Raw genomic sequence first — 17,266 nt, 5'->3', positions numbered from 1 at the left:
AAAATATTTGAGTAGCCCAAGACATAGCCAAAGACTGAAGCGCCACAGCACTGGCAAAAATTTAAATTTGCCGACTGGAATTCTTTCAGATGATTGACTTTCGGAAAATCGACGCTCTACTGTATTACAAAATATCAATATTAGATATATTATTAGATACCAATATTAAAGCATTGTATAACATACCTCTGAAACCTCACTATGGTCCAGTGACAGATTTACAATGTACAATACATCACTATGAATAAGTCATCATCCAATCAATGTAATGTATCTATCTTGTTACACAATGATATGTTTGATTCCATCAGAGATTCATTGGTAAGGTAGCGATTTAAATTTAAATTTGAATTTGATCAAGGTTCTTCTATATATGTTCCATTCATAGAATGCAGAAAACATAAAGCAGGGCTCAGAAGGAACCCAAAAACATTCATTAAATCTGTCCCTGCTTTAAATCTGTCCCTGGACCCTAGTGAGGTTTTGAGAAGTTATTACTATTAATTCTAGTTGGAGGGTAAAAAACCAATATTAAAGATTTTTTAATTCCAAGAAAGCAGTTATATCTTTAATTTATATTTGTGAAAGCATAACACACAAAAAAAAATATTTTTCCATAACATTTTTTTTTTAATTATTTTTGAAAAAATCATCAAAAAATCACTTTGTGTGTTTACTAAATGATAAACATACATTTAAATTTTAAAAAACTAGAAAAAATTAAATATGTTTTTATAAAAAATGAGAATAATTAAAACTTCATATGTTGTTAAGTTAACTAACAGAATTTCTAAAGTATTATATCAATACTCTAATAATATGATCTGCATATATATTTTACATACAGTAGAACCTCGATTATCCGCCCCCGATCAACCGACCCCTCGGTTAACCGACCGTCCTAGTCGGCAAATTTCAAATGTCCGCTAGTGATGTGGCGCTACAATAGCGATGATTATTATTTTAAAAAATTTTTGTTAGGCTTAACATCGATGAAAATTCAACGCAAAATAGGTTAATAGCAATATACTATTATTGGATATAATAATATACTACACTAATAATGGATTTTTTCATACTTTTCGGTTATCCGACTTTTCAATTATCCGACAACCCCAATCCCCAATTAGGGCGGATAATCGAGGTTCTACTGTATATACAAAATTTTCAAGTCATGAACTACAATAATGAAGAAAACGACTGATAATGAATAACAATGATGAAGAGAAGGTCAACTGTAGAACTTTGTGTTGATTTTCAAATTAATGTATATAACACATTAATTTGAAAATAGCAATGAAATAACTCATAAATCATCACACTAAATAAATGTACTAGCAACAATCAAGTAGTTAAACAAAACTCACAAATCTGCCAAGCATGTGATGACAGATTCATAAATATCAAAACAGAACTAATATTCTTTGGAACAAATACTAAAACTTTTAAAATTGAATATTATTTTTATGTAAAAATACAAATTCTTAATTAAGTTTTCACAGTTAAAGATAAAATTTGATTTAAAACAAAATTACAAGAGAAAAAGTTCAAACAATTAGGAACTATTACTCAGCATTTGTCATTTTACCACCTGAGTAGCAATACTGGAAAACAGATTATATAATTGAAATGTAAATTCTGACTCATAATAAACATTAATATAAGATTATGAAAATTTTGTTAGTGTCAAATTCTAACATCATTGAAATGTGTAGTTAGACTGAATTACAAACTGATTGGAAGAAAGTTTATTTTTAAGAAGAATAACAAAACTTTAGACAATCATTGCTTTGTAGGAGTGACAAATTATTTTTATTTTTAATNTATTAATTTAGTGAAATTATTAAATCAATATACTTAACTAAATTTAGCATATAAAACATCATAGTTAAAATAATCAATAAAATTTCTTTCAAAATAATTGATTAATTTTCTTCAAAAATATTAGGTTTCATGAAATATCCTAACTATTAAATAAATAATATATAATATAATATAATATGAAATACTGCAATTAGATTTTTGAACTAAACTGAAAAGTTACAATTCAAAACTTATAGTTTAACTGAAGAAGTTGTTTTGTGATATAAGCTTCATTATAATATAAAATGTAAAAGTAATTATGAAATTTACAAATAATTATCAAGTAATGTTTATTACTTATAAATTCATCATAAAAGCATTAGAAAGTAACATAAAATATGTAAAAGCATCCATTAATACCTTTAATCCAGTTAAAAGGAACCAATTTATTACAAGAACAAACATTTTCAATGTTTATAACCTTAATAATAAATAATGCTTCTGGCCCATGACTTAATTTAGATAGAATTAGATATCCTAATAGACATTAATACAATCATAACACAAGTAGTAAACCAAGACTTGTGCTATGATTGTATTAATGTATGCTGGTGTGTGCTGTATATGTAAGCTGATGAGGGGTCTTTGTACCCAAAATGCATTCTTACCTAGATTTAATTGGGGTTATTAAAAACTAATTTTTTGTAAAATCTAGTCTATTTATTCCAGTCAACCCTGATGTGATAAGCCCTCCAATTTATTACAACCCTATTTATTAGGATATCTAATTCTATCTAAAGTTTATAACCTTATTTATATTTTCAGTTATTTTTCTTTTTCTTCTTTTTATATTTGCTACTTTTATTTATATCTGTTTTATTGTTTTATAATTTATTTAAATTTTTCTTTACCATTCTTCTACACATGTGACTACCAGCATGAATTTAAAGAGTTCCATTTTATTTAAATTTTGTTCAATGTAAGATTCTATACTTGACAATGGCTATTAAGGACAATTGAAAACATTTGTTCTTATAATAAATTGATTTATTTTAACGTAATTACAGGTCTTAGTGTGTACTTTTATTATAATTTCATCTAGTTTTGCAGTATCATGTAATCTTTTATAATTCTTTTATAAAATGCATTATGAAAGAATTATTACTATAGATAAATCAATTCATTACAACAGATCAGACATCATATTCATTGACAAATTAGAATAGAATCACATATATCATAGATATGTCAAACCCAAAAAATTACATTATATAGAATAAAATTGATAATTGAAAATAATATGTATACAGATCTCAGCTACGAAATAAAATACCAATGTAAAATGAATAAAGATATTTATCTATCTGTAATTCTCTCTTTCCCAAGTATTATATCATACTACACAAAGCAACAATATTAAATACAAAAAGTCAAGAACACTTAACATACATACATAAACTGACAACACAAAACATGACAAAACAATTATTTTTAGTAGCTATTCCTTGGCTTTGATCCAGCATAGCATTTGGCACAAATATCAACTGAGTTTCACATTTACATCATCAGGTGATTTAACACTAAACAATTATATACTAGTTAGAGCACTGCAATTAGAGCTACAAGTAATTTTTTACAAATTTTAAGAAATATAACTGTCATTCGCACAGTATTTATATACTTTGTACAGGATACATTTTTTTAAAAGCAGTATTTGGTAGCTATATAATTTTTATATTATGAAATTAATTATCTTTTTTTTTTCCTAAAATAATCATAAGATAATGTATAAAAATGTATATACATAAACATTAAAAAAAAAAAAAACAACAACAACATATTATACCAGATGACATAAAATTCCGCCATAAACCTATTGACCAGTGTCGATAACACATATACATTGCACAAACATTTTCGGGATTCTCCGGAATCCTGCTTCAGGTGAATCTCACTGTTTCATTGATGAAACACAATTTCAAACATAAGATTCAAATGACCATTAAATAACAAACGAATTTAAAACAAATGGAAGTCATTGGAGCGCCTGCACATAAAGGCCTGCCAAGCTGCCAAGAGAGAAAGCTCCTCCTTGTAATTGATACATGTGCTGTTTATATTTGCTTTAAAAATGTCTAAAGCTTCTAAATATCTAAGCCATTTAGTTCATTGCATTGTTACTAGGATGCTAGTCTTTTGTAAATGTACTTCTATATCTGGTTCTGCAGTATATATTGACAGGGTCATAGAGAGCCTTGACTACCTTATATGACAGTGTGCTCTTGCAGCCTCTTACCTACTGCTTTTTGTGGAGCTTACATATAGGCAGTCTCTATCGAGTCTCCTGTCTTTCAGAGGTATACAGTACACTCCTGAAAGCTTATGGGGGTGGACAGATCCTTCGCATTCCTAAAGAGAGTGAAAATGGTGAGACATCTCTTATACATAATATTTATTTATTTATACTTCCATCCTCTTCTGAGGTTGGTATTTAATACTGTACCAAAAAATGGCCATAAATATTACTTATAAGAGATGTCCCATAATTTTCACTCTTCTTAGGAATGCAAAGGACATGCCCCCCTCCTAAGTTTCCAGGAGTGTACTGTGTGCCTCTGAAAGACAGGAAATTCGATAGAGACCGCCTGTATATAGACTCCACAAAAAGACCAGCAGGTAAGAGGTCGCAAGAGTACACTGCCATATAAGGCAGTCAAGGCTCTCAATGACCCTGTCAATATACACTGCAGAACCAGATATAGAAGTACACTTACAAAAGACTAGCATCCTAGTAACAATGCAATGAACTAAATGGCTTAGATATTTAAAAGCTTTAGACATTTTTAAAGCAAATATAAACAGCACATATATCAATTACAGGGAAGATCTTTCTCTCTTGGCAGCTTGGCAGGCCCTTTATGAGTTGGCACTATAGTTTTGTTGTTGTAGAACCTCTTGTGCAGGCACCCCAACGACTTCTGTTTGTTTTAAATTTGTTTGTTATCTAATAGTCATTTGAATCTTATGTTTGAAATTGTGTTCTATCAACGAACAACACTCTGGATGATCCCAAAAAATGTTCATGCAATGAATGTGTGTGTGTTACCAACACCAATTAATATGTTTATAGTGTAATTTAATAAAAAAAAAAAGTTTGCTGCTTACCTTTTCCCATAAACAATCTATAAATAAATAAAAATGAGCACTGGTTGATGCATGATGCACTAACAATTTATAAGAAGCCTCTTTGATTTCTCCCAGTGTTCGCTCTTGTTGAATTTGCACTTCACACCATAAATTCATTAATTCCTAGATTTAATAATAATGTAATAAATATAACCATAATGATAATTTTCAACAAATCATTTTAGCATACTAAATTAATAATTATATCAATTAAATTTTCACATATTTTGAAATTTTAAAATTGGTTTAAGTTAATTAAGTAAAAAAAATTTTTAATTAAATTCCTAAAATTATTTTTTAGTATTCTTTTCTTCATTATTATTATCACTATTAAAATTCATAATATAACAGCAATTTTAATTAATAAAATAATCAAATAATTTAAATTTTGTCATTTATCTCAGGATGATAAATTTCAGTTTTTGATATGAAAGTTTCTTAACAGTTAAATTTTTGCATAATCTTAAATTAATATTTAACATGTACTGTACAATAAGTTAATAGATACTTTTAAAATGATTATTTATTTTCAATATTGGTCTGCATTTAAATATAGATATAAAATAATTATTGCATTTTGGTAATAATTTTAGCAATAGACTTCATTTCCATGTAAACAGAATACATTAGTTTCAACTTAATTTTTTACATTCAAATTTTTTCAAAAATTTTTCTAAGAATTAAAATTCAGGATTTTTATAATAAACTGAAAAATCAATAATCAAGTTAAAACCAATTTGCTTCATTCAAGAACAGCATTGTGGAATATGTACCAAAAATGAATATGTTTTTATTTTAAATATATATGGAAAAGTAAATGACCCTTTTCCAAAATTTTAAAACAGAGGTTATCCGTTAATTGTGTGTACAGTTTAAAAGGAAGCGGATTGCAAAAAGTACATTACTGTATATAATGCTCTGATACCACTAAAAAAGTCCATGCAATGCTTGGACTTTTTTAGTGGTATCAGGAGCCCACAAACTGTTCTTAAAAGCTTACTTGCCATGTGAATAAACTCTCAGAAAATATTTGCAGAACTTTTTAAAGTAATTTCTTGAATGTTAGGGTATCTGTGAACTAGTGTTATATAATTAAAGGAGAGAGGGTTTGCCAAAAGTAAGCCTTATATCATTGTACATGATGAGGAGGGGCATAAAAACTATACATATAATTACTGGACAGCCCATATCTACTGATTTTTTTATGATAATATATGAAATCCTTGGCAATTATATATTAAACAACAGCTTTAAAAAATTAACATAGCTTGACAATTCAAATTGCAAATAGTGTAATAATCAAACAAGTATGGGTAATGCTAATTTTTTGGCATCCAGTGGTTTTTGCACATGATTAAATGTTTCTTGAAATATTTCATCTTGTCTACAGATCCTTTCAAATAAAATTTGAATAAAGAATGAAAAACCTCCAGGCTCCTAAAAATTTAGCATTATGTTTCTATTTGTTTTACAAGAAAGTTATATGTACAGGAAAACTGATAACACCAGACATATATGCCAATGATTAGGAAAGTGGCTGAAGTGATTTTTCACTTAACCCCTTAACATTTAACAGTTTTAGTGTAATGAATTTTTCTGTAAAATGCCTATTTTTCAAGTTATTCCAGTAGGCTGATTAAAATAAACCATCCTGTATACATACTATTGTTATTATTATTTTCATTTATTAATCTTGTATACTCCATTTTTTGTTCACACTCCAAGTTTATGTTCTTTTTTTATTGTAGAATATACAGTAGAGCGTCGATTTTCCGAATCAATTGGGGACTGGGGTTGTTCGTATAACTGATATTTCGGATAACCAATTTATGTACGAAAAAATAGTTTAACGTATCCGATGTTGAAATTTTTCTCTGTTGCATGTCGCTTCGCATTGAATTTTTGTTGATGTTAAGCCTAACAAAGACTATTGTATCGTTAAAAATTATTTTTTTATTTTGTACAAACAAAATAAATATATTGAAAAATATAAAAACAATAAAAAATTATACTTCAGATGTTAATTTAGTATCAAAAACGTAAAATATTTGAGTAGCCCAAGACATAGCCAAAGACTGAAGCGCCACAGCACTGGCAAAAATTTAAATTTGCCGACTGGAATTCTTTCAGATGATTGACTTTCGGAAAATCGACGCTCTACTGTATTACAAAATATCAATATTAGATATATTATTAGATACCAATATTAAAGCATTGTATAACATACCTCTGAAACCTCACTATGGTCCAGTGACAGATTTACAATGTACAATACATCACTATGAATAAGTCATCATCCAATCAATGTAATGTATCTATCTTGTTACACAATGATATGTTTGATTCCATCAGAGATTCATTGGTAAGGTAGCGATTTAAATTTAAATTTGAATTTGATCAAGGTTCTTCTATATATGTTCCATTCATAGAATGCAGAAAACATAAAGCAGGGCTCAGAAGGAACCCAAAAACATTCATTAAATCTGTCCCTGCTTTAAATCTGTCCCTGGACCCTAGTGAGGTTTTGAGAAGTTATTACTATTAATTCTAGTTGGAGGGTAAAAAACCAATATTAAAGATTTTTTAATTCCAAGAAAGCAGTTATATCTTTAATTTATATTTGTGAAAGCATAACACACAAAAAAAAATATTTTTCCATAACATTTTTTTTTTAATTATTTTTGAAAAAATCATCAAAAAATCACTTTGTGTGTTTACTAAATGATAAACATACATTTAAATTTTAAAAAACTAGAAAAAATTAAATATGTTTTTATAAAAAATGAGAATAATTAAAACTTCATATGTTGTTAAGTTAACTAACAGAATTTCTAAAGTATTATATCAATACTCTAATAATATGATCTGCATATATATTTTACATACAGTAGAACCTCGATTATCCGCCCCCGATCAACCGACCCCTCGGTTAACCGACCGTCCTAGTCGGCAAATTTCAAATGTCCGCTAGTGATGTGGCGCTACAATAGCGATGATTATTATTTTAAAAAATTTTTGTTAGGCTTAACATCGATGAAAATTCAACGCAAAATAGGTTAATAGCAATATACTATTATTGGATATAATAATATACTACACTAATAATGGATTTTTTCATACTTTTCGGTTATCCGACTTTTCAATTATCCGACAACCCCAATCCCCAATTAGGGCGGATAATCGAGGTTCTACTGTATATACAAAATTTTCAAGTCATGAACTACAATAATGAAGAAAACGACTGATAATGAATAACAATGATGAAGAGAAGGTCAACTGTAGAACTTTGTGTTGATTTTCAAATTAATGTATATAACACATTAATTTGAAAATAGCAATGAAATAACTCATAAATCATCACACTAAATAAATGTACTAGCAACAATCAAGTAGTTAAACAAAACTCACAAATCTGCCAAGCATGTGATGACAGATTCATAAATATCAAAACAGAACTAATATTCTTTGGAACAAATACTAAAACTTTTAAAATTGAATATTATTTTTATGTAAAAATACAAATTCTTAATTAAGTTTTCACAGTTAAAGATAAAATTTGATTTAAAACAAAATTACAAGAGAAAAAGTTCAAACAATTAGGAACTATTACTCAGCATTTGTCATTTTACCACCTGAGTAGCAATACTGGAAAACAGATTATATAATTGAAATGTAAATTCTGACTCATAATAAACATTAATATAAGATTATGAAAATTTTGTTAGTGTCAAATTCTAACATCATTGAAATGTGTAGTTAGACTGAATTACAAACTGATTGGAAGAAAGTTTATTTTTAAGAAGAATAACAAAACTTTAGACAATCATTGCTTTGTAGGAGTGACAAATTATTTTTATTTTTAATAAACATTCTAGTTAAGTCTAGGCTAGTCATAAGTAACCTAGTACTAATTATAGTAAAACTTTCAATGTTGAAATAATTTATTATATATACAATTTATAATTGGTATCCCATCATGTAAAATCACCTGAGAAAAATATAAAGTTTCTAACAAGAATCTGTTAGACAATTTTTTCAGCTTTTTCTCAGAATTTCAAGGTTGTATTCTCAACAATTTTATTCTGAGAAACAATTTTCAGAATAAACAAGAGCACCTAATTATAGTGGTATAAATTAAAATTCTTCTTGAATAATTTACATTTCTTTGGAAAAATAAACAATAAATACTATTGAATTTAACATCTTATTTTTTACTGAAAAACTGGTAAGTTTACTGAATAAGAATAAAATAAAAAGTTATTATTATTATTATTTATAATATCCACTTTTAACAGAACCTGTTAAACAATGTTAATGATGAACCTGTTAATGATGAATCATGATAATGACTAATTATAGTCATACCACATAGAATTATTTAAACTATTAAATAATAAAAATATGAACTTCAGCATATAATTATATAAACTGATCTCAATTTAATTATATATCAATATAAACTGATCTAATCCATTTTTAAACTTACCCTATTAAAGAACTACTATAAATGAGAAAATATTTTATAGACAATATTAAATTATTTATATAATTCAAGAATGATACCAATAAAAAGACAATTTTTAAACATATCTGGGATTAGATTTTAAACAGGAAAAAAGAACAAGTAATATATTATTCAGAATAATTGTTTCCATGTTTTATTTTATTATATTTAATAAAAAATTATTTTCTTTGTAATATTTGTTAATTACAATTTTAAAAGAATTGATAAAATTTAAAACCATTTTAAGAACTTACTTTTGTACAACAGTAGTTAGAAGGATATAACAAATCACGAACTAAAAATAGATTAATTAAAATTTCTGTTGCAGAAGTTGAATTTAATACATTTTTAGATTTCATGATATGAATTAATTGTATTCCTTCATGGCAATTATAGTTAGAAACCTGAAACAAAAAAATTTGTTACAAAAATGTGTATATAAAAACACTTTTTAAATTTCAATCATATATACATAATAAATTATTGTAAAATACTGTATTTATTCTAATAAACAATGCAGCAAAAGCTGAAAAAGTTATAAACAGTACACTGTAATAGTAAATGTACTGTCTACTGTTAGAAGATAAGGCTTATTGTAAATGGAAAAACTGCACATTCTATTCAGCACTGCCAATCTTACCATATGTTGAAATAAAGTGTGTGTGTTGCATTGTTGTTTGAGTAATAATAAAGTAAAAACGTTATTGGATTTACACCATTAATAGTTGTCCTAGTCACACCCAATTCACAAAGAACAGAAATAACAGACACCCATAACAAACAATATAGTTGCAAACTGAAAAAAGTTATAGACAGTACACTGTTTATTAAAATAAATATGGTAATTTAAAATATTAAATTATGTTGTAAGATTATTTAACACTACATTTATTAATATAATTATGTTATAGAAAAGAAAGAAAATTTTTATAACATATTTTGTATAAATTCTTATTGTGTTCACTTTATTATTGAATAAGTCTGTTTTATAGATAACAAATTATTGTAAAAATGTATTTTAAAGAAGGTTTATAAAAACATTGTTAATATTTTCTACTTTTGGTACTCACATTTACATACAATACATGACTACATTTTACAGAAATGCAAAGAACAAAAATAGTTTGTGTTCATTCTGCACTCTTGCAAACAGTATACTGCCAATTAAGCCATCTAGACATTCAAAGTCAAATTTTCCTTAGACATATATTTATTTACATTAAAATAAAATCATAACAGCTATTTATTGCCATAGCAATTATTGCAAATTATGGCCAATCAAGAGATATTAGAGAATCTGGAAAGAAAAGAAATTCCAGTTAGTATGAAAATAACCATTGTGGTTATATACTAACATAGAATCCTGCTTAGTGTGTTCATATGAGATAATTAAACAGATATATATTATGTAACAGCAGAAGTCACAGTCCAGTTATTTTTCATATAAATTTCTCATTTCTAAAATGATTTATGTAATCATTACAATTACAAATAGTGAGCAACATGTCTGCTTATTATTCTAATCATTAATTTTAATAATAACTAATTAATAATCAGATAATTTCAGAAACAAAGTAAAGTTTAATTTAACATTCAGGTTATTATAAGTTTCTATTTAATAAAATTTCATTTATGGAGTAAAATCATATGATTTTCTTAAGGATTATATAATTTTATAACTGATTCTAAAAACTTAAAATTTATGCTAACTATATTACTAAAAATAAGTCAGAAATAAGTTCATAATGATAAATCAGCTCATCACATCAAAAACTCTCCAGTTATAATGGTAATTTGTTTTAATTTTAATTGGACAGCAATTTTAAAACTGTAGATCTATAAATCCTCACTGGCATCCATCTGTTTGCCTGTCCTTGCTTAATCTCGAGAACAGAGTTAGATGACACTGTTGTTAACAGGAAAAGTATGATATACAGGGGCATGACACTACTAAAACAAGAGCACTGTGCATCAAGATCTTAAAAAATTGCAGCCTAGCATTGTGATGATGTCACAATAAATAGGTTTACCAAATTTATTTTTATGTATCAATTACTTTGATCAAATCCTCATGTACAAATTTTTCAATGGATTTCTCCTATCTCATTACATCAACTTACTTCAGTCAATACAAGATAGTCTACCTGTATTTCTGTTCTTTTTTGCTGTCTTGCCAAGTTTCTACCAAATCCTTTTTCTATCATCACCAAGATTAGCAATCTTATGTAAACATTTTGTATAGCTATATAATATACTAATTTATTCTACAATGTTATATAATAAAAATATCAATGTTATGTCCTAACATCCTATTATAATACACCCATCACTTGCTTAACAATTACTCACTTAATAACTTTTCACTATAATAGCTTTTAAAAAATGTTTTATATCAAAAAAGCTTTTAACAAATATTCAATAAAAATGATATTTTGACATTATGGATTTTGAAAAAATTATTTACTAATTTATTCTAAAACTGGCAGCAAGCTCTTTAGTCTGTTCATATCTGTAATTTCTATGTTACAAAGTGCATTTTGAATGTTATAATGATATGTTGAAAGAAAATTGAGAATGAGAAAAGTTGTAATGATTGAAAAGTGAATCACTCTACACACAATGAATTCTATATGGAAAAAACTGTCTTTGATTCATCACAAATATTAGAGAATTTAATAAAGTGGCTGATGTAAATGGAAAGATTTTGGCTGTTGCAAAAGAGACTGGGTTTCAGAAAGTTGATGCAGATGATAGTTTTTTTGCAATCCCATGATGATGAACTCATATTAAATGGACTCAAATATAAACATAAGTTCTCTGTAAAAATAAAGGAAAAGAAAAGGCAAAGAAAACTTTGGACACTGCTAAGATAAAAGAAATTATGGACAATGTAGATAAAATGATAGACATTGTTTATGAATATGACAATAATATAAGAAGAAGCATTACAGGTACAGGTAGGTCTCCTACAACGCAGTAGATACATTCCTTGAAAATACCATGTTGGGGGAAATCATGTTATAGGAGATACCAACTCAATACGAAAACTAGGGTTCGGTTCTAAAAAGAGAAAAACTTGGCGTTTGAATGGCGTTTTTTGGATTTTTCAAACCGGCCATTGGTAGCCACGAATTTAACACTGGTTTCATCAGCTGACCAGTGGCGTAGCTTAGTGGGGGTGGTNTATAATTTTTATATTATGAAATTAATTATCTTTTTTTTCCTAAAATAATCATAAGATAATGTATAAAAATGTATATACATAAACATTAAAAAAAAAAAAAACAACAACAACATATTATACCAGATGACATAAAATTCCGCCATAAACCTATTGACCAGTGTCGATAACACATATACATTGCACAAACATTTTCGGGATTCTCCGGAATCCTGCTTCAGGTGAATCTCACTGTTTCATTGATGAAACACAATTTCAAACATAAGATTCAAATGACCATTAAATAACAAACGAATTTAAAACAAATGGAAGTCATTGGAGCGCCTGCACATAAAGGCCTGCCAAGCTGCCAAGAGAGAAAGCTCCTCCTTGTAATTGATACATGTGCTGTTTATATTTGCTTTAAAAATGTCTAAAGCTTCTAAATATCTAAGCCATTTAGTTCATTGCATTGTTACTAGGATGCTAGTCTTTTGTAAATGTACTTCTATATCTGGTTCTGCAGTATATATTGACAGGGTCATAGAGAGCCTTGACTACCTTATATGACAGTGTGCTCTTGCAGCCTCTTACCTACTGCTTTTTGTGGAGCTTACATATAGGCAGTCTCTATCGAGTCTCCTGTCTTTCAGAGGTATACAGTACACTCCTGAAAGCTTATGGGGGTGGACAGATCCTTCGCATTCCTAAAGAGAGTGAAAATGGTGAGACATCTCTTATACATAATATTTATTTATTTATACTTCCATCCTCTTCTGAGGTTGGTATTTAATACTGTACCAAAAAATGGCCATAAATATTACTTATAAGAGATGTCCCATAATTTTCACTCTTCTTAGGAATGCAAAGGACATGCCCCCCTCCTAAGTTTCCAGGAGTGTACTGTGTGCCTCTGAAAGACAGGAAATTCGATAGAGACCGCCTGTATATAGACTCCACAAAAAGACCAGCAGGTAAGAGGTCGCAAGAGTACACTGCCATATAAGGCAGTCAAGGCTCTCAATGACCCTGTCAATATACACTGCAGAACCAGATATAGAAGTACACTTACAAAAGACTAGCATCCTAGTAACAATGCAATGAACTAAATGGCTTAGATATTTAAAAGCTTTAGACATTTTTAAAGCAAATATAAACAGCACATATATCAATTACAGGGAAGATCTTTCTCTCTTGGCAGCTTGGCAGGCCCTTTATGAGTTGGCACTATAGTTTTGTTGTTGTAGAACCTCTTGTGCAGGCACCCCAACGACTTCTGTTTGTTTTAAATTTGTTTGTTATCTAATAGTCATTTGAATCTTATGTTTGAAATTGTGTTCTATCAACGAACAACACTCTGGATGATCCCAAAAAATGTTCATGCAATGAATGTGTGTGTGTTACCAACACCAATTAATATGTTTATAGTGTAATTTAATAAAAAAAAAAAGTTTGCTGCTTACCTTTTCCCATAAACAATCTATAAATAAATAAAAATGAGCACTGGTTGATGCATGATGCACTAACAATTTATAAGAAGCCTCTTTGATTTCTCCCAGTGTTCGCTCTTGTTGAATTTGCACTTCACACCATAAATTCATTAATTCCTAGATTTAATAATAATGTAATAAATATAACCATAATGATAATTTTCAACAAATCATTTTAGCATACTAAATTAATAATTATATCAATTAAATTTTCACATATTTTGAAATTTTAAAATTGGTTTAAGTTAATTAAGTAAAAAAAATTTTTAATTAAATTCCTAAAATTATTTTTTAGTATTCTTTTCTTCATTATTATTATCACTATTAAAATTCATAATATAACAGCAATTTTAATTAATAAAATAATCAAATAATTTAAATTTTGTCATTTATCTCAGGATGATAAATTTCAGTTTTTGATATGAAAGTTTCTTAACAGTTAAATTTTTGCATAATCTTAAATTAATATTTAACATGTACTGTACAATAAGTTAATAGATACTTTTAAAATGATTATTTATTTTCAATATTGGTCTGCATTTAAATATAGATATAAAATAATTATTGCATTTTGGTAATAATTTTAGCAATAGACTTCATTTCCATGTAAACAGAATACATTAGTTTCAACTTAATTTTTTACATTCAAATTTTTTCAAAAATTTTTCTAAGAATTAAAATTCAGGATTTTTATAATAAACTGAAAAATCAATAATCAAGTTAAAACCAATTTGCTTCATTCAAGAACAGCATTGTGGAATATGTACCAAAAATGAATATGTTTTTATTTTAAATATATATGGAAAAGTAAATGACCCTTTTCCAAAATTTTAAAACAGAGGTTATCCGTTAATTGTGTGTACAGTTTAAAAGGAAGCGGATTGCAAAAAGTACATTACTGTATATAATGCTCTGATACCACTAAAAAAGTCCATGCAATGCTTGGACTTTTTTAGTGGTATCAGGAGCCCACAAACTGTTCTTAAAAGCTTACTTGCCATGTGAATAAACTCTCAGAAAATATTTGCAGAACTTTTTAAAGTAATTTCTTGAATGTTAGGGTATCTGTGAACTAGTGTTATATAATTAAAGGAGAGAGGGTTTGCCAAAAGTAAGCCTTATATCATTGTACATGATGAGGAGGGGCATAAAAACTATACATATAATTACTGGACAGCCCATATCTACTGATTTTTTTATGATAATATATGAAATCCTTGGCAATTATATATTAAACAACAGCTTTAAAAAATTAACATAGCTTGACAATTCAAATTGCAAATAGTGTAATAATCAAACAAGTATGGGTAATGCTAATTTTTTGGCATCCAGTGGTTTTTGCACATGATTAAATGTTTCTTGAAATATTTCATCTTGTCTACAGATCCTTTCAAATAAAATTTGAATAAAGAATGAAAAACCTCCAGGCTCCTAAAAATTTAGCATTATGTTTCTATTTGTTTTACAAGAAAGTTATATGTACAGGAAAACTGATAACACCAGACATATATGCCAATGATTAGGAAAGTGGCTGAAGTGATTTTTCACTTAACCCCTTAACATTTAACAGTTTTAGTGTAATGAATTTTTCTGTAAAATGCCTATTTTTCAAGTTATTCCAGTAGGCTGATTAAAATAAACCATCCTGTATACATACTATTGTTATTATTATTTTCATTTATTAATCTTGTATACTCCATTTTTTGTTCACACTCCAAGTTTATGTTCTTTTTTTATTGTAGAATATACAGTAGAGCGTCGATTTTCCGAATCAATTGGGGACTGGGGTTGTTCGTATAACTGATATTTCGGATAACCAATTTATGTACGAAAAAATAGTTTAACGTATCCGATGTTGAAATTTTTCTCTGTTGCATGTCGCTTCGCATTGAATTTTTGTTGATGTTAAGCCTAACAAAGACTATTGTATCGTTAAAAATTATTTTTTTATTTTGTACAAACAAAATAAATATATTGAAAAATATAAAAACAATAAAAAATTATACTTCAGATGTTAATTTAGTATCAAAAACGTAAAATATTTGAGTAGCCCAAGACATAGCCAAAGACTGAAGCGCCACAGCACTGGCAAAAATTTAAATTTGCCGACTGGAATTCTTTCAGATGATTGACTTTCGGAAAATCGACGCTCTACTGTATTACAAAATATCAATATTAGATATATTATTAGATACCAATATTAAAGCATTGTATAACATACCTCTGAAACCTCACTATGGTCCAGTGACAGATTTACAATGTACAATACATCACTATGAATAAGTCATCATCCAATCAATGTAATGTATCTATCTTGTTACACAATGATATGTTTGATTCCATCAGAGATTCATTGGTAAGGTAGCGATTTAAATTTAAATTTGAATTTGATCAAGGTTCTTCTATATATGTTCCATTCATAGAATGCAGAAAACATAAAGCAGGGCTCAGAAGGAACCCAAAAACATTCATTAAATCTGTCCCTGCTTTAAATCTGTCCCTGGACCCTAGTGAGGTTTTGAGAAGTTATTACTATTAATTCTAGTTGGAGGGTAAAAAACCAATATTAAAGATTTTTTAATTCCAAGAAAGCAGTTATATCTTTAATTTATATTTGTGAAAGCATAACACACAAAAAAAAATATTTTTCCATAACATTTTTTTTTTAATTATTTTTGAAAAAATCATCAAAAAATCACTTTGTGTGTTTACTAAATGATAAACATACATTTAAATTTTAAAAAACTAGAAAAAATTAAATATGTTTTTATAAAAAATGAGAATAATTAAAACTTCATATGTTGTTAAGTTAACTAACAGAATTTCTAAAGTATTATATCAATACTCTAATAATATGATCTGCATATATATTTTACATACAGTAGAACCTCGATTATCCGCCCCCGATCAACCGACCCCTCGGTTAACCGACCGTCCTAGTCGGCAAATTTCAAATGTCCGCTAGTGATGTGGCGCTACAATAGCGATGATTATTATTTTAAAAAATTTTTGTTAGGCTTAACATCGATGAAAATTCAACGCAAAATAGGTTAATAGCGATATACTAATATACTAATTACATGGGATATAATAATATACTACACTAATAATGGATTTTTTCAT

The 17,266-nt window shown here is 27.6% G+C and overlaps 1 protein-coding gene across 1 annotated transcript in view; it reads right to left on the bottom strand.

Annotated features, from left to right (window-relative positions):
- Positions 1 to 17,266, bottom strand: part of LOC111633281 — a 55,956-nt gene that overhangs the window by 14,157 nt on the left and 24,533 nt on the right. The window contains exons 4-5 of the mRNA XM_023377818.1: positions 9,748 to 9,897; positions 4,969 to 5,112 (exon numbers count right to left, since the gene is read on the bottom strand). Of these exons, the coding sequence (XP_023233586.1) occupies positions 4,969 to 5,112; positions 9,748 to 9,897 (294 nt within the window). The remainder of the gene's footprint in view (positions 1 to 4,968; positions 5,113 to 9,747; positions 9,898 to 17,266) is intronic.

This window comes from Centruroides sculpturatus, unplaced genomic scaffold, assembly GCF_000671375.1.
Source record: "Centruroides sculpturatus isolate CEXI.00-Female unplaced genomic scaffold, Cexi_2.0 scaffold579, whole genome shotgun sequence".
NCBI lineage: Eukaryota > Metazoa > Arthropoda > Arachnida > Scorpiones > Buthidae > Centruroides > Centruroides sculpturatus.
The sequence above is the reverse complement of the archived record's forward strand: the minus strand, read 5'-3'. Positions and strand labels throughout refer to the sequence as shown.